The 19,834-nt window shown below is 39.7% G+C and overlaps 1 protein-coding gene and 1 long non-coding RNA gene across 10 annotated transcripts in view; one reads left to right on the top strand and one right to left on the bottom strand.

Moving 5' to 3' along the window:
- LOC143022392 (uncharacterized) overlaps nt 1-19,834 on the top strand; it is a 237,202-nt gene that overhangs the window by 77,025 nt on the left and 140,343 nt on the right. The gene's annotated exons all lie outside the window — the stretch shown is intronic.
- Nucleotides 1-19,834, bottom strand: part of LOC143022390 (intermembrane lipid transfer protein VPS13A-like) — a 617,111-nt gene that overhangs the window by 502,742 nt on the left and 94,535 nt on the right. For all 8 annotated transcript variants that reach the window (XR_012966042.1, XM_076180547.1, XM_076180549.1 and 5 more), the window contains exon 12: nt 65-4,184. Coding sequence is in view for 7 of the 8 variants with exons in the window: in XM_076180547.1 (XP_076036662.1) it covers nt 65-4,184 (4,120 nt within the window). In the remaining variant the exon portion in view is untranslated. The remainder of the gene's footprint in view (nt 1-64; nt 4,185-19,834) is intronic.

The following is a 19,834-nucleotide window of genomic DNA, read 5'->3' as shown; positions in this document are numbered from 1 at the left end:
TCCATATAGAAATAAATATGTATAGTTTTGATGAAGTCATTCAACCAAATGATGAAACACTTACCAGCCAGACCAGAATTATCTGTATGTGATTTCTTTGTGCTTGACTTTTTAATCCGCAAGGGTGGATGTGACCTTAATACAACCATTTCATTATCTACATTGACTTCTTCTTCTGTTGATGAATCTGAGTCTTCTATATTTGAACTTAGACGGTTCATGCGATTGGATGGCAAATGAGGACTACTGTCAAGTGAGTCCATCTGCATATTTGTATGTCTCCTTTTAAGACCAATAGGCTGAGACCCATGTTGAGCTATTCTCATTAAGACCTCCCAAGGTCGCTGTACACCATTTGGATCTGTCACTGGTTCAATGATAGGTTCCCATGCAGAAAATTCTTCATTAAAACAGGAAACTTGTAGTTGTACCTCTGACTTGACATGAACCTGTTTTGACCAGTCATAAATTTCTGCATTACCTGCTGCCTTCAGGAACAATACAGGAGATGTGAGTTTCAGTGTTTGTCTTTCTAAGGATACTGTGAGTACTGACACTTGGACAAGCAACTTCTCCTGTGGCTTTGCAGCTGTGTATTCAGGTTTCATATAAACTTCATCATCTGGGTTTACTGGAGACACTGATGCTGTTAAAGGCTTAGGAGACCACAATTCTTCCATATCTTCTGATGGGAGGTTTAATTTAAAAGAAAGTGCAGGATCTCTCAATGTTTTGTTGAGTTCCTCTTCTATGTCAATGAGTATATGAGCAATTGGTGGACTAATATGAATATGGATGTGGGATATTTTAATTTCTGCTTTCACCCCTTCTTCTACACCTCTGAGTACCCAGTTAAATTCAGCATCAAATGGTTGGACTACAGTGTATGGATTTTGGTTCTGTGGTGTGTACATGGTAGCAAAGGTCTGACACCCACATAAACTAAAGTGGTAACTTTCATGACCAGGGTGCCTCGAATATTCCATGCACATTTCACTTCGCAAAACCAGTACTCTACTTACAGGTTCTTCAGGATCAGCAAAGAAAACAATTTCTGGACGCTTGACCCTTAGTGACACTGACAGAACCTTTTGATCATCTGAGTTACTTGTCACTGTTGACAAGTATCCACTTGTGCTTTCAGCTGAGCTTGGTGCTCTACGTATATGGCGAACCCCATCCACAGTGTTACTGATGTCACCAATAAATCCAGGATTGACAATACCACCTGAAGTGCATGAGGAACTTGGGATTGCATCATTAATGTATTTGTACATTGCCAAGCAAAAAGCCAATGAAACATTCAATCTAGTTCTTTCAACACTAATTTCAACTGCACCATCTCCATTTGGACTAACTTTATACATAATATCCATCATAGGTGGAACACTAAACCTAAAGTTGACATGTTTGATTTGTGTCTTGCTATTATACTGTCCAAATACCTTCTTAACAGAATGATGACTGTCTACTCTCACATCATACAAGTCACAAGAGTGAAGAGTTACCCGCACATCTTTGCTTAAGTCACTGTTCATGTCTCCACGGACCTCAACTTCACCTATTTCGAGGCGACACAAAGCACTAGTTGCATCACGAACTGGAGAGCTCAGGACCTCATCCATGTCCATGAATAAAGTAACATTCATCCCTTCTAGAGATATATAGCAATTGGCAATATGATAAATATCAATAGAATGTGTGAGAAAGGCTTGCAACTTTCCAACATTATCATCACCATTGACAGTTGTAGGAGTTGCTGTTTCCATTGGAGTAAGAGGACGGGAATGAGGATTGAGGTCAAGAAACTGAGCCTCAGCTTTGTTCTGAGTCAAAACAGATAAGACAGTATTGAGGTCCTTCTGACCCAAATGAACATTGACCATCCTCACATGGACACTTGCATCCCATGACAACAAATCTCTACATTTTGGCATTAGAGACCTCTTGATGTCTGCATTTAAGAGAAGAGGTTCAAGAATTGCCTCCTGACTCTCAAGCTCTCCACTGAGTGTAAGGACAGCACGCCTGACTTGAAGTGGACCAAGTTCGACAAGCACATTCTCTATAATTCCACAGCCTCCACCTGGTTGTTGTTTGAATAAATTGTCTACTTTGAGGTCACCTAAATTAAAGACTAATAGACTTGCTGAGTCTGACTTTTGTGGAACAAGTACTGTGGGTGCATGAATGTCAATACTAAGGCTGACTTTTCTTCCTGATATTAATTCTTCAATTCCAGTCTCTGCTGTCTTTTCCATACTTTTGAATGCCATATGTGTTCCTTCCCGATTAATGAGCGGTTCAACAAAACGCTGAAAATCTGCAATAAATTTGCATAGCAGTATGCAACGAATTCTTCCAACTCTGACACGAAGGGATGCATCTGGTTTCAAGGCATTAGAGGTATTATCTGATTCCTGCACAATATCCTTTGGTGAAGGGCTAAAATGCACAAACTTGATATCAAAAACACGATCATCATCATCATCATCAAATTCAATTATGTGGGAATGCAGTGTAATATCTGAGAGATCATCAACAAGAAGCTGTGAAAGAGAAAATCTCATAATCTTCTTTTCATTTGCTTTGAAGATGCACTCTCCTTGTAAACCTCGCATTTTTGCTTGAAGAAAGTCAGTAGTATCATTATCACAAAGTCTGAGGTGAAAAGTGTTCAAATGTGTAGCTATGGACCATTTGGTTGCACCTGAAGGCACAGGAGGGTCTTCCTGTCCTGCTTGGATCCAGGCCAACATAACCACTGGAAGACCTATTTTGGGTAAAGTTTTATCTATATGACCAAATTTGGCTCCCATTAGAGTAAGGAAGTTGATGAGAGTGATAACAGACCCACGATGCCACACAACATCTAAAGATGCAAAATCTATAATCAGGCTTTGCTCACAAGAGTGAAAATGTGTGCGGAAGTCAGGGCAGTTTGCTCTTACTTTGCGGTAAAGCACAGTGACCACAGTGTCTTGATGAGGTGAGGAAATAAGCTCTAAGTACTGGCCAGTGGAACTGTGGTGATATTTGTCAACTAGTTGTAAAGACCCAAGAGTAAGCTGGATGGCTGGCCCATAGTCCATAATTGCAGTCTCCAGAACTAACCGTGTTGCTCTTATCATAAGGTAAGGACGCTCACCATGCTCACTGGAACGTGCTACACTGATTGTAATCTCATCTATACAAAACCTCGTGAGTATGACTATCATATTGGAAGGTGATGTGTTGTCCTCAAATCCTGGCAAATCCACTGGCTTGCGCCATGTCTCTGCCTCATCTTCACTGTCATCTGATGCAGAGAAGTACTTCTCCAATTCCAAACTAGTCTGGGATATGGTGTCAAGGGATGAAAGTGGATGAACATGTTTCAAAAGAGGAGGTGTGGGATGAGAATCAATTCCATCTGGGTACATTTCTTTGGGCTTAAGTCTCTTCAGTAAACTTTCTTTCAGATGAAGAAGCTCAGTTGTACCTGGATCAATAAGACAGTCCATAGAATCAATAACAAAGAGCTGAGGTGCCCTGGCATCTCTTGCACTGTCTACACTATCATTCAGTGGATGCAAATCAGCAGCTCCAAATGGTAGAGGCAAATGATGAGCAAATTCAATGAGGTGCGTAAGGCGACTATCTGAAATGTTTAATTTCAATGGAGTGATGTGAATATCCATTTTGTGTTTCGGCTGCAATCTAAATTCAGGATGAATACTATTAGCTAGACTCACTCTCACTCTTACTCTTGGAATTAAATGAATATCTGAGTCCTCAATTTTCCTAAAATTTCTCCATTCATCACCTGAATCTGCAAAGAGCACTTGGACTTGTGACACTTCAATAGTAAGTCTGTCATATAGTCGTTCCTCCAACTCCATTCGTGTGGCAGAATCTAAGTCAGGAACATGTCCACCAATTTCACTGTTCACCTTTAATCCTCCCATATCCACAACCATTACATTACCACCTTTCTGAAGTGAACCATGCTCAGGTATGACAATATATGGACTCTTTATGTCAATGTCAAGGTGAACAATCTTGTGACGTGCAATAGCATATTCTACTGCTGCTTTGCCTATGTCCACTGTGGTCTCCAAAGCATCCTTTGCAATTTGAGTCAGTTCCCAGGTCTTTGATGTCTTTGGAACTTTGAAGAAATGTATGATCTCCAACATGGCATACTGAAAAAAAAAAAAAATCAGTACTGTAAAAATATAAACAATGTACTACAATGAAGTAAAATGAGTAATAAATATGAATATAATACAACCTTTACTTATATTAGAATGCCAAAGCTTTTATTTGTTAATTCTACTGAATATTTTATCTGTTTCTTAACCCTTAAATTTCACTGAATATATTCCTCATTTTCTTTATCAATAGGGGAGGGAGAGAGAGAAAGAGAGAAAGAGAGAAAGGAAAAGAAACTGTTGGAAATATCCTTTAGTAACTCTGCAGTTAATGTGTTTACACCTGCCACCCTCCCAACTACACCCCCAAACTCAAACTCGCCCCTCCCTTTCAACTTAGTTTCACTCAGTGCCAACACATCCATTTTTCTTTTCACAAACATACTGCCTATCTCTTCCCTTTTACTCTTATCTGTACCACATCCATGCACATTAAAAGACCCAAACCTTAGGATTCTGGTTGAAAAACTCCTACACCCTCTTATGTCTTTCCTTTTTTTTAGGAATGTCCCCTTTGGGGCTACAGAGCAAAGGATGCCTAGTACTATCCCAGTCCCCTTTTTGTTGCCTTTTACGACTCAAGTGGGAAAACTCACTGGCAGTATTCTTCTCCCCTACCAATGGGTTCAGCAAAAAAAGGAAATGTTCATAGAAGTAGTACAGGACAGTATTAACCCCTTCGATACGATGACGCCTACGTAGGCGTCATGAGGAGCAAGTGGGTACGCGAGGATGATGATGTCGGCGTCTTGATTATATATATTGCAGTTGTACCTGCGTGACCCCCATACTCTGTAAACTGGCTTCATCATATTTTCTACGAATATCAAAATTCATGGGTGAAAGAGAACGAGCTACAGTGGTAACTTTATTTTTTATAATGCGAGTATTATGACGCAACTTCGCACGTCTGGCAGCTAATGCTGCCAGCGAGATTTTGGCCCATATTGAAGGGGTTAAGAGTGGGAAGACAGCATAACATAGGGACAGTTGCAGTATGATAAAGTATCATCGTTCCTGTATGAACAGACATTTCCTCTATCACAGATAAAATGATGTGTGTGGCTCTGGGTCATAGGGGCACCCCATGTAGACCCTAAAGCATCAGCTGCATGCAAATGAGCAGCTTTTAACCCCACAATAACAATCAATATGTTGCCACTGGCCTCTTTTGCAGAAGATCCGTGATATTCTGAAAACTGGCAACAGGCTTTGGGAGGGACTACAAGTTACAGAAGAGATATTGTGTTGTCTGGGAATAGTCAGTGTGGACCACTGAAGTATGAGGTATTTTGTGTCTTTTGTGAGAGGGCTGCATTTGTGGCATTCTGAAACTGTGGCCAGGCCTATTCTGTGTTGGTACAGATTGACCTCTAATTAATGGACTAAAAGGGGGGTAACAGTGTCCGTTGATGTGAATAATCCATTGATTTAGAGTGGTTTTTGTGTGTGTGTGTATTGGGGGGGGAGATCACCAAAAACACCGAAAACACAGTGAAAACACCACAAACACAGCTAATAAACGTCCAAACGTCCACACCGATCACGATCTTGTTAACTAGTAAACAAAACAAAGTGCGCGCCATCACGCCATCAGCGGACAGATGCCGAACTAACAGATGCATTCACCCTACCCGCGAAATTTAGAATGTCGGACTGGACCAGCGGATTTCTGACCGGACCAGCAGATTTTGTCCGTTGCAACTGATATCCGGTAGTGCAGTGTCCATTAATGAGAGGTCAATGAGAGGTCTTACTAACAGATGGTGACCTGAGTGTAGGTAGTGTGGCTCTTGTCTGATGTGGGAGGATTTTCTCTGTGGGACTTATATCTGGGGGTTGTTACTGGATTATTGAGTTAGGTGGTCCTGTTTAGTTAAATGGGTGTGGGTGTATTAACCTAGTTGTATCTTACGAGAAGGGGAGCTATGCTTGTGGTGCCCTGTCTTTATATCTCGCAGTGTCTAGTTTGCTCTTAAATTCGTGTATGGTTTTTGCACACACTATTGTTTAGTCTAGTTTATTCCAGATGTCTACCACTCTGTGTGGGAAACCGTTTTATTTTTTTAAGGTCTCTTCCATAACTATCCTTTTTTAGCTTTCTTTCATGCCCTCTTGTGTTTCCCTTGTTCCAATTTAGTAAGTCCTCTCTATCAAGGACTTCCGTGCCTTTCATGATTCTGTAGATGGTCAGTAGGTCATCTCTCTTTCTTTGTTCCAAAGTCGGTAATTTCAATTTAGCCAGTCTCTCCTCATATGACAGTTTTGAAAGTGCTGGGACCATTTTCGTGGTTGCTCTCTGGATTCTTTCAATTTTCTTTATATTAGTGTGATTAATATTTTTTAACCATTTCTTCATCTAAATAGGGGTAAAAGCCACTTTTATTGATCTTAGCAACTTGTAGGATTCTCCAACAATTTTGTTTATTTGTTTATCAGGGGACAAGTCATTTGAGGTAATTACTCCCAGGTCTTTTTCAGATCCCACTTTCTTCACTTCCTTTGTTCCAATTGTATTGATATTCTTTTTTTACTTTTTCCGAACTCCATTATGCTACATTTCTTAATGTTGAAGTCTACTTCCCATTTCTGACTCCATTTCCAAACCTTGTTTAGGTCTCTCTGTAGTGATTCACAATCCATTTCAGTTTTCACTTTCCTCAACAATTTAGCATCATCTGCAAAGAAGCTCATGTAACATTCTACATCATAATCCATGTCAATCACATAAATAGCAAACATTATTGAAGCCAATACTGATCCCTGTGTAACTCCACTAATCACCTCCTCCCAACCTGAACACTTTTCTCTGAGCACTACTCTCATTTGTCTACCATGCAGGAAGTCCTCCATCCAGTTTAGTAGGTTACCTATATCCCTTCTATGTTTTCCAATTTTATTTTTTTATTTTTTGTGTGGTACTTTATCAAAGGCTTTTTGTAAGTCTAGGAAAGCACAATCAATCCATCCATCCCTTTCTTGTTTTAGTCTAGAGTAGAAACAGATTAAATTTGTGGCACATGATCTTCCCTGTCTGAATCCAAATTGTCTTGAGTTTATTATATTGTTTTCTTCCAGGTGTTTTATCCATCTATTCTTGATAATTTTTTCACAAATTTTGGCTACAGTGCTTGTAAGGGAGACTGGTCTGTAATTAGTTGGTTCTTCTTTGTTTCCTCCTTTATATATTGGTATAATGTTGGCATTTTTCCAGTCTTTTGGTATTTTTCCTTCTTTGAGTGAGCAACTTATGTTGTATATTTTGTCCATTAGTTCTTCTTTGCATTCTTTTAGTACTCAATTTGCAATTCTGTCTAGGCCGTGCGATTTCCTAATGTCATGGTTCGTTAATTGATCCATTATTTCTTTTTGTGTTACTGTTATTTCCTTCATGGGGAAGATCACACTTCATTTCCTTTGTCCCAATGCTGTACTTTTTCTCTAGTGAAAACTGACTTGTAATGATTGTTCATGACTTCAGCTATTTCTAGATCTTCTGTGTATTCTTTATTTCCGTGGCATAGTTTCACCATCTCCTGCTTATCTTTAAGTTTACCATTCACATATCTATAGAATAGTTTGGGTTGATCTTTACATTTTTCTATGATGTCTTTTTCATAGTTTTTTTTTTCCTCTCTGCACACTTTTACATATTCATTTCTATGGCTGATATATATTTGCCTTTTTCCAGGTTTTTATCTTTTCTACATCTTTTCCAAACTTTATCTCTTCTATCTTTTGCCTCCCTGCATCTTCTGTTAAACCAGCATTTAATGTATACCTTCTGTTTCTGTTTTGGTATGTATTTATTCACTCCTTCATTATAGATTTCCATCAAGATCGTCCATTTCTCTTCCACTTTTGTCTCTTCAATGTAGAATTTTCCCCATTTTGCATTTTGAAAGAATTTCTTAAGTTTCCCAAAGTCTGTTTTGTTGTACATCAACCTTACTTTCCTGTATTTTTCATTTCTCTCCATATACATTTCTTCCTTTAGTTCAGCCTCTATTAGTATGGGGCCACTCTTTCCAAATGGTGTCTTGTATTCCATTTTATCCACAATTTCAGGTTCAGTTGTAAATATTAAATCAAATCTTGCTGGTTCTTCATTACTTCTGTATCTGGTATTTTAATTTACTCATTGTGTCACTGTATGTTCTATGTGTGGATGTTTTGTATGGTGTGGATAGCAGATTGTAGTAGATGATTGAGTAATATGCTACTGATGTAGCTTTTTGGTTACATTCTGTTGGTGGTACTTGTGAGATGTAATGTGAGGGGTGTTGTTAAGGGTTCTGGCACAGACTTGTGTTCCTGTCATTTTCAAGTGATATTCTATTGAGAAGATTTTGGTTTCTGTATGAAGGTATCCTATAGGTATGGTACTGATGCAACTGGTTATTTCACTTAGTGCTCCATTCTGCAGTGTTTGTAAGTTTTTTGTGTTTGATTTGCTGACTGTTGGGAACCATGCTATGCAGGAGTATTCTAGGGTGGTTCTTATGAATTGTTTAGAGATGGTTATTAGAGTTTCATTTTGTTGTCCAAAATCAATGCTAGATATGGTTTTCAAAAGATTTTTTTTCTTGTTGATTTTTGTTGTCAGATCCTTGACATGTGGGATAAATGTCATGAGTATCAAATGTCAGACCCAGGATTTTTGGGTTCCTTTCCTAAGAAAGGATTTAGCCACATAATTGTTTATATTTTTTTCATTGTTGTCTTTCTGAACTATTATTCCAGTTTGTACAAGTATGCTTGGGAATTCTTTGCTGCTCTTTTGTATTTATTGTGATGGGTTATTGATGTCAAGTCCTCTTCATATGAGAGCACACTGGTGTTTAGTTATGGTTTAGGAATTGGCAGATTACTCATAAAGAGGTTGAGCAGTAAGGGTGATAGTATTGCAATCAGAGGAACTCCATGATATGTATGTATGTATTTACCTAGTTGCATTTTACAGGACGAGAGCTTTGCTCGTAGTGACCCGTTTTCGTATCTCTCCACATCCAGTTTATCCTTAGAATCTTGTATAGTTTTGGCACTCATTGTTTCCCCGTTTAGTTTGTTCCAGACATCAATCACTCTGTGTGGGAAACTATTCCTTTTAAAATTTCTTCTGTAACTGTCCTTCTTTAGCTTCCTCTTGTGTCCTCTTGTTTCTCTTCTGTCCCGTTTTAATAAATCGTCTCTATCAAGAACTTCCATCCCTTTCATAATTCTGTAAATGTTCAACAAATCACCTCTATCTCTTCTCTGTTCCAGTATTGATAGGTGTAATTTATCCAATCTTTGTTAGTATGTCAAATTTGAGAGTGTAGGTAACTTTTTTTTTTTTTTTGTGTGTGTGTGTGCTAGGTGCCCATAGTGTCACAGCATACTCCAATTTAGGTCTTATCAGTGCAACCACTATTTTCTTTACCATTTCTTCATCCATGGTAGTGGATGGAAACCTGCTTGAGAACCGCATGCTCAGCCTCAGAATGGACGGAACTTACGGCATCGACCTAGGAACGGAAATGACTCACGAGATAGAAAACCACGGATCAGTATGAAGCTAGCTACCCTCAATATCGGAACTTTGAGAGATAAAGAAGAAGAACTTGTTGATTTAATGTGTGAGAGACATTGGGATATAATTGGTCTGGCAGAAACCCGCACTAAGAAACATGGGAAAAAGACACTACATGAAAACTTTGTGTTGATTCATAGTGGAACAGAAGAAGGAAAATACGGAGTCGGTTTTATGGTGACTCCTGATTTAGGAGATCGAATCATGGACGTTAAATATGTCAGTAACAGAATAATAGGAATTACATTAAAGCTGAAATATAAAAAATTAGATCTGATACAAGTTTATGCCCCGCAACAAGGAAGAAGTGCTGATGAGAAGGAAGAATTTTATGAATCGCTACAAGCCACAATAGATTCATACCCTCAGAAGGAAAATCTAATAGTGTTGGGTGACCTGAATGGACATGTAGATGTAAATAGGCGCATGGAGGATATAATCGGTGTTTTTGGAATTGGGGATTCAAACCCAGATGGAGAAAGAATTGTTGAGTTCTGCATTAGAAACCAGATGGCAATAATGAACACCTTTTTTAATCATAGGCCATAACAAAATGACCTGGTACTGCTGGAATGCAGAAAGAGAAGTATATAGTCAAAAATCCATGATTGACCTTGTATTGACAAGTTGTAAGAGTTTGATGCACGATGTCAAGGCATTCCCATCCTTGTCGTTGGATTCTGACCATTGTGTAGTAGTATGTAAAATTAATCATCAGCCTCCTCCGATTCATAAAAGACCCTGTAAACAAAGAATCAAAGTTGAAAGACTGCAAGAAGAAGCAGTTAAGAAAGACCTAGAAGCGAGACTAAGTGATATTCAATTACCTGAAAGAGAAACTACCTTGGAAACAATGTGGCAAGAAGTTAAAGGGGATTTATTGAAGATCATGGAGGAAGTAGTTGGTGTCAAATGGATAGGAAGAAAAGGTCTGCATACTGGACAGAGGAGGCAAGAGAAGCCATAACTAATAAAAATAGAGCTTTCAGGCAAGAAGAGAGTCAGCAAAGATATGTAAATTTAAGGAACACATCCAAAACAGTTCAAAATAGGGCTAGAGCATCTGGAGGAATATATGTGAGGACTTACAAAATGATGTTGAAGGAACAAGAAAGCTACTTTTTTCTATGGCCAAGTTCTTATAGGAAAGGGAGTAACGAACAGCAGTTCTCCGTTAAGAATACTACAGGAGAATTACTAACAGAACCAGAGAGGGTGGATGAAAGATGGGAGGAATATTTCAGGAACCTCTTGAATGCCCCCAGAAAATGGAGGAACAGCAAAAGAGGAAGAAGAAGAAGTAGAGTTTGATGAGCAATTGACGGGAGACATGGTAGATAGGATTACGGGTATCAGATGTGAAAGATACTCTATTGAAAATGCATAACAACAAAGCTACTGGATATGATGGTATACCTTGTGAGATATTTAAGTTTAGGGGATGGCAGCAATTAATATACTCACTAGACTATTCAATGTAGCATGGGATGCTGGAGAAATACCACAAGACTGGAGTAAAGCTGTGATACACACCATCTTCAAAAAAGGTGACAGAATGAATTGCTCAAACTACAGAGGTGGAATGGGTGGGGGGATGGGGGGTGAGGTAGTATGTGTGAGCAAAATTTGATGCAGTCCAAAGGGATTTCTCCCTGTCTTCTCCTTTTATGCAATGGGGGGACAGAGAGGGGGGGGGTCGCCAATTTAATGAAGCAGCCTTGCTGTGGATGTGCTGTGTCTTGCGACACTGCTTCTGACCCAGGGTAGTGGACAAGGTGCAGGGACGACCCGTCATCCAGGAGGTGCTAAGATAAGAGGGAGGGTGGAGGGGTGTGGAGTGTATTCAGGGATGGAATGGATGGAAATGATTTTATGCCTTTTCCTTTTTGGCTACCTCCCTTGTAAGGGGGAAAAAGCCTTGGTATATGTATGTATGTACAGAGGTATAGCTCTGCTTTCACATATAGGAAAAATTTATGAGAGAATTTTTGAGAAGAAATTAAAAAGTATAGTGGAAGATGTATTACATGAAGCCCAGCATGGATTTAGACCAGGTCGCGGAATGACGGATTTAGTTTTTGCCCTAAAAATTATCATGGAAAAATCCTGGGAATGTGACATCAAGAAGCATGTGGCTTTAATAGATCTAGAAAAAGCATTTGATAGAGTACCCAGGCAGATGTTATGGAGGACAATGAGGAAAGCTGAATATCAGATTCCCCCTAAGCTGGAAAGAGCAATTAAAAGCTTGTGTGTCAGCAACAAAACATTAGTAAGACCAGTTGCAAAGGAAGAAAAGTGGTTTGATGTAACATCTGGTGTGAGGCAAGGTAGTGTAATATCACCACTTCTATTTATACTGTTGATGGATCAAGTTGTGAAAGTAGTGGAGCAAAAAAGTGGAGACGGGGAACTATGCCACTTTTATCTATGCTGACAATGTTGGATTGGTGGAAGAAGATTTGCAGCAGTTTGCAAACATGACTAACCTCTGGAATAATGTATTAAAAGAACATGGCCTAAAAATAAACCTTGGGAAAACAGAGATAATGCTAGCTGGGAGAGAACAGGAAGTGATTGACATACAAATAGAGGATGTGAAACTGAAGCAAGTAACTGAAGTAAAGTATCTGGGGGTTGCATTTGATGAAGAAGTTAGAAATGAGAAGACCATAGAAGATCATATTGCCAGCTACAGCAAAAATGTTAACCTTCTCTATCCCCTACTTAAAGACCGGCATGTACCACGAAAGGTAAAGATAATACTATACAAAACCATCTTCAGACCTATACTGACTTATGGGTATGGGTACGAGTCTTGGACTCTCACAATTAAAACAAGAAGTAAAATTCAAGCTGCAGAAATGAGGGTATTGCATATCATCAAGGGTACCAGAAGAGATAGAATGAGAAACGAAGACATCTGTAAGGAACTATATATCGAAAGCATCTTAGTCTTTGTGGAAAGAGCACAGCTATGTTGGTATGGACATGTCCCAGGGGTAGACGACCACCAGGAAGACCAAGGAAAAGGTGGTGTGACAACATCAATAAAGTGCTTATGAATAGAGGATCCTCTCTGCAACAAATACTACAAGAGAGACAGTATGATGACTGCACCAACTGGAGGAGGCTGATGCAGATTGACAGGTCTACATAGACCTACCAGGTGGATGGTGTGAGTTTATTAGGTGTCAAGTCACTTGAGATAATCACTCCCAGGTCCCTTTCTGAGTCAACTTTTTTTATTTCCTTGGTACCAATTCTATATTGGTCCGATATTCTATTTTTGTTTTTTCCAAATTCCATTATACTACATTTCTTAACCCCTTCCATACGGTGCCGCACACGTAGGCGTCATGGGGAGCGAGTGTATTCGCGAGGCTGCCATATCGGCGTCTTGATTATATTTATTGTAGTCGCCCCTCCATAATGACATTCTTTCTAATTCTTTTGTAATCGCATTTTCTATGGTTATCAAAATTCACGGGTGAAGAGAGAACGATCGATATAAGCGGTGACTATATTTTATGATGCGAGTATTATTACGACACGTCGTACGGCTGGCATTGGCTGCTGCCACCGAGATCTAAGTCCATGACGCCTACGTGTGCGGCACCGTATGGAAGGGGTTAATGTTAAAGTTCACTTCACACCTTTGACTCCATTCCCATATTTTGTCCAGGTCTTCTTGTAGCGATCTGCAGTCTTCTTCTGTGCTTACTCTCGAGTAATTTGGCATCACCGGCAAAGAAGTTCATGCAACACTTTCCTCCCTCATCCATATCATTTATATATTTGGCAAACATTAAAGGAGCCAATACAGAGCCTTGTGGGATGCCACTTGTGTATTTATGTATATATATATATATATATATATATATATATATATATATATACATATAAATATATATATATATATATATATATATATATATATTTGTACTTGAGATATGGTTGTTTTGGGTTACTCTGCATGATCTTTGTGCTATAAAGTTGGTTAACCATCTCTTGTCATTGTTATTAATATCTGTCTTAATGATCTTTTTGGACAGTATGTGTCTGGGAACTTTGTTGAAAGCTTCATTTCTACAAATATCAACTATAACTGTTCTTTCTGGTAGGTCTTTTCTACTGAATTCTTCTAGTACTTATTGAGAGATGTTTGTGAGCAGAGTGCTGGAAGTGACCCTGAAACCATGTTGATTGGAGGAGGCTGGTGTTTTTGTTTTAATTATCATTGCAACCAACCTTTCCATCAGCTTGAATATTGTGGATAGTGGCAACATTAGTCTGTATTATGCTGGGTCCATTGGAGGTTAGTTTGGTTTCAAGACTGGTAGTAATTGAGCTCTTTTCCAGATGTGTGAGATGTTGTTGTTTAGCCAGTAGTTGAAAATATCAGTTAAGGCTTTTATGGCATTTTGGTCCAGGTGTTTGAGGTGGATATTTGAGATCTTGTCTAGACCTTCTGCTTTGGAGTCTTTAATTTTCTTTATTGATTCTGTGTCTTTCCTGTGGAGAGGTGGTGTGTCTTCTTTGTCAGGTTTGATTTTATGCATTTCTCTGATTATTTTCCTGTTTTCTGGTGTAGTGAGCTTGAAAATAGTTGTTATATTTTGTCATTGAACTTTTTCATACATTGATCTGTTTGTTTGGCTGTGTGTACTCCGTAAACAGTAGACAAAATTGTCTGGCTATGTTGTCACAGTCTGTTTGGGAATGGTCGGAGTAACAGTCATGACTCTATGTAAGTTAATTCCTTTCCCTTACTTATTCAATCATTGTATAGATATCATATACTATGTCTTATATATTATATTGCATCTACTCATATGATGAGTTCTGTATGTTCAGTAAATGATATGTAAGAAATATTGTATAAACTGTGGCATTTTTTGACTTCACAATATTATATTATGTAAGTTACATTCTGTAACGTATTTTCAGGTCTACTGGTGTTTCAGTTGATTAAAGCTTGGAAGCAGCAGCCAAGTCTCTAATTGTTATTTCAATTTAATCTGTAAATGTCTGCTATGTCTATTCTACTCACTAGCTGATGAACAAGTGTTCACTGGTCGCGCCCTGTAGTCACATATAACTTTGTGACATCACGATCGACACAAGCCGGCAACCTGGCTCATACATGCGATGATACATACTAACACTCGTCCTCTTTTCTTCTTTCTTGTGTACTTCATCTTGAATATGTGACAATGAAGTGATGATGCAGGTACATCCATATGGGTACATACACATTCCCACGAACCCAAATGATCCACATACAAATATGTGAAGATACATGTACACATCGATGCTGTTAACACCCTAATCCTGGCTGACTGCAGCACGAAGTCACTCAGTTGACGCCCCCTTCTTAGTGAGGCAATCAGCAAGTTGTTGTGATGTTTCCACCCAGGTCACCTCTGCAATTTCTCCATGTTCCAGCATATCCCGCAATACTGCAATGATGATCCTCAACCTCATATTGTCCACACTTCTGCATGAGTAAAGAGCATCCACCAAGCTCTTGTTGTCGACGAAACACTGAATCTTGAGAGCCGGACACCCAGAAATTTCAGAAAGGATCCTCACCAAATATACTAAAGACTCAGCACATTCCAAAAGTGCCATGGCCTCAGCTGAGAGCATGGACTTAACGACTCTTCTAATTTTTCTTGTCTGCCAGAAAATGGGACATCTGTTCTCACTGCCTTCTCTTAGAAATATCACAAAGCCACCCTGTGACCCACTGTCCATCGAATTTGCAAATGAAGCATCCGAAAAGCACTCAAAGTCTTCAAGCTTCTCCATCTTAGGCATGTACAACCTTACGTTATCCGTTTTCACTCTATTAATCACCTTGTTGAGTCGTAGTAGGTCCACTACAGTAGCTTGGCGACATGCAATGCTCAGTTCACACACATCAAATGCTATATCAGGCCGGGTATGTGTGGCAATTCAATTCAATTGTCCCACGATAGCCCTGTACTCTGATCGTTCGGATTCTGACAATTCACTCGCCTTTACATAGGCTCGTTGTCTGCTTATCGTCACGGGTGTCAAGGTCGATGCATACTGCCACTGGTCTAGTGTTATGCTGCTGTCTTGGTGTGAAATGACATTCAAACCTACATATTTGAAGGCCGTGGACTCTGAGCTGCCAATCAGAAATACCTGGGTCAAACGGTCAATTACTTGCTTCTTAAAATCCTGTGTCCCTGCCCAAAGGAAATCATCAATGTGGACACATAATTCCTGTGACCTTACCATTATATCTCCAAGAAAATAAACCTGGATCCAGTGATGACACCACCAATCCAAGGCTCAACAACTGACTTCTTACTTGCAGATACCAGTGTCTACCAGCATCACACAGGCCATAAACAGTTTTCTTTAATTTCCATAAACTGCCATCAGCAAATTCCTGTGGAGGCCGCAAGTGTACCATCCTCTCAATATCATTACCCTTCAGATAGGCAGCCTTCACATCTAAAGTATGACATACCCAACTGTTTGTCGCAGCAAGTGCCAGAGTCAACCGCACCGCTTCTTTGGAGCATGTAGGAGAATCCTTCCGAAGTTCGCATGTGTCCTCCTCAAAACCTCTTGTGACCAAACGAGCCTTAACCACTGATTGTCCTTCCTTATATTTTTCCGTCACAACCCACTGGACAGACAATGCCTTCTGACCTACATCATCCACTTGCTCATACACATCATGATCCTGCCAATTCTTGATTTCTTTGTTCTTGGCAGCCAAAACCTCTTCCGAAGGCAATGATCTCCCATTCACTGAAGTCCTTATTGAGATCCACCCAAGATATACTCCCATCTCTGCCTATCACAGTGTCAGGGCCATGCCACCTAGGGCTGTCATTCCTATTGTAGAAGACTTTATCACCATTTTGGACATCAAGTTGGTTGTTTGAACATATGTTGTGTCGTAAACCCCTGGCTAGACATTCTCCTACTTCGGACTTCATATATTCCTGTCTTAGTTCTCACAATGTTTGATGCTGAAGTAGGTTCCAATGCTGGAAGGTCATTATCATAAACATTGGGTAGACCAGGGTTGAATCCAAAAACTAGCTGATTGGGGGAGAAACTAGTGTTGTTAGAAAGAGCATTTCTTGCCAATACTGCCCAAGCTAAAGCAACCTCTGAGCCACATTCACCATCATCCATGATTTCACATATTATGTCTCCAATCACTGCATTTTGTCTTTCGCATACTCCATAACTCCAGGGACTCTCTGCTGATGTTGCTATCATCTTGATATTGAATGCTTCCCCTAATGCTCTTATGTCTTCATTATTGAATTCACACCCATTGTCAGTGAGAATTTTTCCAGGTGCTCCAAATAAAACAATCCAACTCAGAAATAAACCTATTACAATTGTAGTGGAACATTTATCCTCAATAATTCTTGCAGTACAGTACCTGGTGGCTAAATCGACAATGGCAAGGAAATATTTCTTACCCCACGATTTTAAATCCATAGCGATGGCTTCATTGAATTTAGATGCCATGGGCATGCAAACTACTGGTCTAGGTCTGGCTTTCTTGTGTTTGAAACAAATGATACATCCTTCAGTCACACTCTTGACAGCCCGCTCTAGCTCAGAATTCTTGATACCAGCATCAGTGATCAGCTTAATAAGTTAAGTTGCCGTAGGGTACCCAAATTGCCTATGAAGTTTCAATGCTTTGTTCTTTACATCACCTTCCTCCCACAGAGCTGTCAAGGCAATTGTCTTGCCCACCCGGCATAGTCACACTGAGACTGGCAACAGGTAGTGACCTGACGATGACATTTTCAAATCATTTATTGCTCCAGGTATTTTGACCTGGTCTGTATCAAAGTTTATGATCATCCTTGCCCTTTTCATGGATTTCCTGCTCATCAACAATGGGATATTACACTCCACTATATCTGTCATAATTGTTCCATACATACCTCCAATAGAACAGGGCAGTGCGATACGCTTAACCACTTCAGTACGGGACTTAAATCTCGCGGGCAGCAGCCAATGCCAGCCGTATGACGTAACGTAATAATATTTGCATCATAAAATATAGTCACCGCTTATATCGATCGTTCTCTCTTTCACCCGCAAATTTTGAAAACCACAGAGAATGGGATTCAGGGCGCATTTGGGAGAATGTAAAAACACAGGGGCGACTACAATAAATATAATCAAGACGCCGATATGGCAGCGTCGCGAATTCACTTGCTCCTCATGACGCCTACGTGTGCGGCACCGTATGGAAGGAACCGTAGCACCATCAGCAAAGGTGAATGTGGAGTTGACCTCTCCTCCACAATCTTATCATGTTCATAATCACTCACTCCACTCAAGAAATTCTCAAGCCATTCGTTTCCACACACTGTGGTTGAACACCCTGAATCCAACACAGCACAATCTTTAGCCTCTTCAACTAGAGTCTGTAATTTTCCTCATCGGTCAGTATTACCTGCATAACCCATAAATAATGACAGGTGAACCATCTCTTCTTTACCTTCCTTCTCATCGCCACTGGTATTCTTATTCTCATAAGAATCTGGACAGTATCTGGCCCAATGAAATTTAGAACCACATATTGCACACCTTGACACTCTGCTGTCACGACCCACAGGATTCTGTCTCTTTCCTAAATAATTGTATTTACTGCCGTCACTCCTTCCACGGTCATGGTTACGCATACCACCTCTCATTCCTCTACCTCACATTCCACTGCTTGTATACATCACTTCTTTATTTTTCTCTTCTTGGCTCATAAATATGGGTTCGCTCTTCACAGTCTTTACATCACTTATTGAACTTGACACAGTTGAATTTACTCCACTTATTCCTCCGCTAAAAATACGACATAAGGTAGACTTCATGTTTTCATAATTCACGTCCATAACTGCAGACATAGCCAATTGGCGCTCATTATCATATAGGTCACATGATGATAATAACATGAATGCTTTCACTGGACCTGGTAGTGTCATTCCTTGTTCCATAAATTTAAAATATACATGCTCAAACTTAGACATGAAATCTTGAATGTTTATATCACAGGTTCTCCGAAGGTTATAGAGTTCATAAAAAGCACCAAATTGCTGCCACCCTGCATCTGCCAGGAACAATTCATCAAGTTTCTTTAACAGCACCTCCACGCCATTGTCTTTCTTCAAATCAGTGGCGGGAATTTCAGATGAGACCTTGCGTGCTTCCCCCAATAATGATAAGTGAATTGCAAGTGCTTGTTTATTTTTTGGCAACTCCGTTAATTCACACCAGATACTTATATCTTTCTTCCAATTTTTGTAAATCTCTTCACTTTCTAGTTTAGGTGGCCACTTTGTCGAACATGCCATCATTGAAGCCACATAAAACTACACTCTGCTAGCAGTGTAAATGTCTGCTATGTCTCTTCCACTCACTAGCTGGCAAACGAGTGTCCGCTGGTCGCGCCCTGTAGTCACACATAACTTCGTGACATCACAGTCGACACATAAGCTGGCAACCCAGCTCATACATGCGATGATACATACTAGCATAATCAACTGAATAATGGAAAAACTACTAAGGCCAGCCCATCTGGATTTGGACCCTAGCTCTTCAACTGCAGTGCAAGGGTGGAAACACTGGTACAAGACTTTCTCCAACTTCATACAAGATTGTAAAGAAAGTGCACCTGACAAGCTAAGAACTCTTGTGAACTGTGTTAGTCATAATGTTCACAAGTACATCAAGGAATGTACTGATTATGATTCTGCCATTTCTGTTTTACAAAAATTGTATGTAAAGACACCCAATGAAATATTCACTAGGCACTTGCTCGTAACTCATCAACAACTCTCATGGTTATGTCAAAGTTGACTTACCACTACATCTTAATGGACAAACTTATCCTTCCACTCATCTTGCACTAATGAAGGATTTGTGCTGTGGGGTACTGTTTGGCCAGGACTTCCAAAAACAGCATCAGTGTATAGTCACTGTATATGGTGGACCAAAACCTATACTCAAATTACCTGATACTAACTCGTATTGTTCTTTGGCAGCAGCTGCT

This window comes from Oratosquilla oratoria, chromosome 44 (assembly GCF_046742065.1).
Source record: "Oratosquilla oratoria isolate Oo_2021 chromosome 44, ASM4674206v1, whole genome shotgun sequence".
Taxonomy (NCBI): domain Eukaryota; kingdom Metazoa; phylum Arthropoda; class Malacostraca; order Stomatopoda; family Squillidae; genus Oratosquilla; species Oratosquilla oratoria.
The sequence above is the reverse complement of the archived record's forward strand: the minus strand, read 5'-3'. Positions and strand labels throughout refer to the sequence as shown.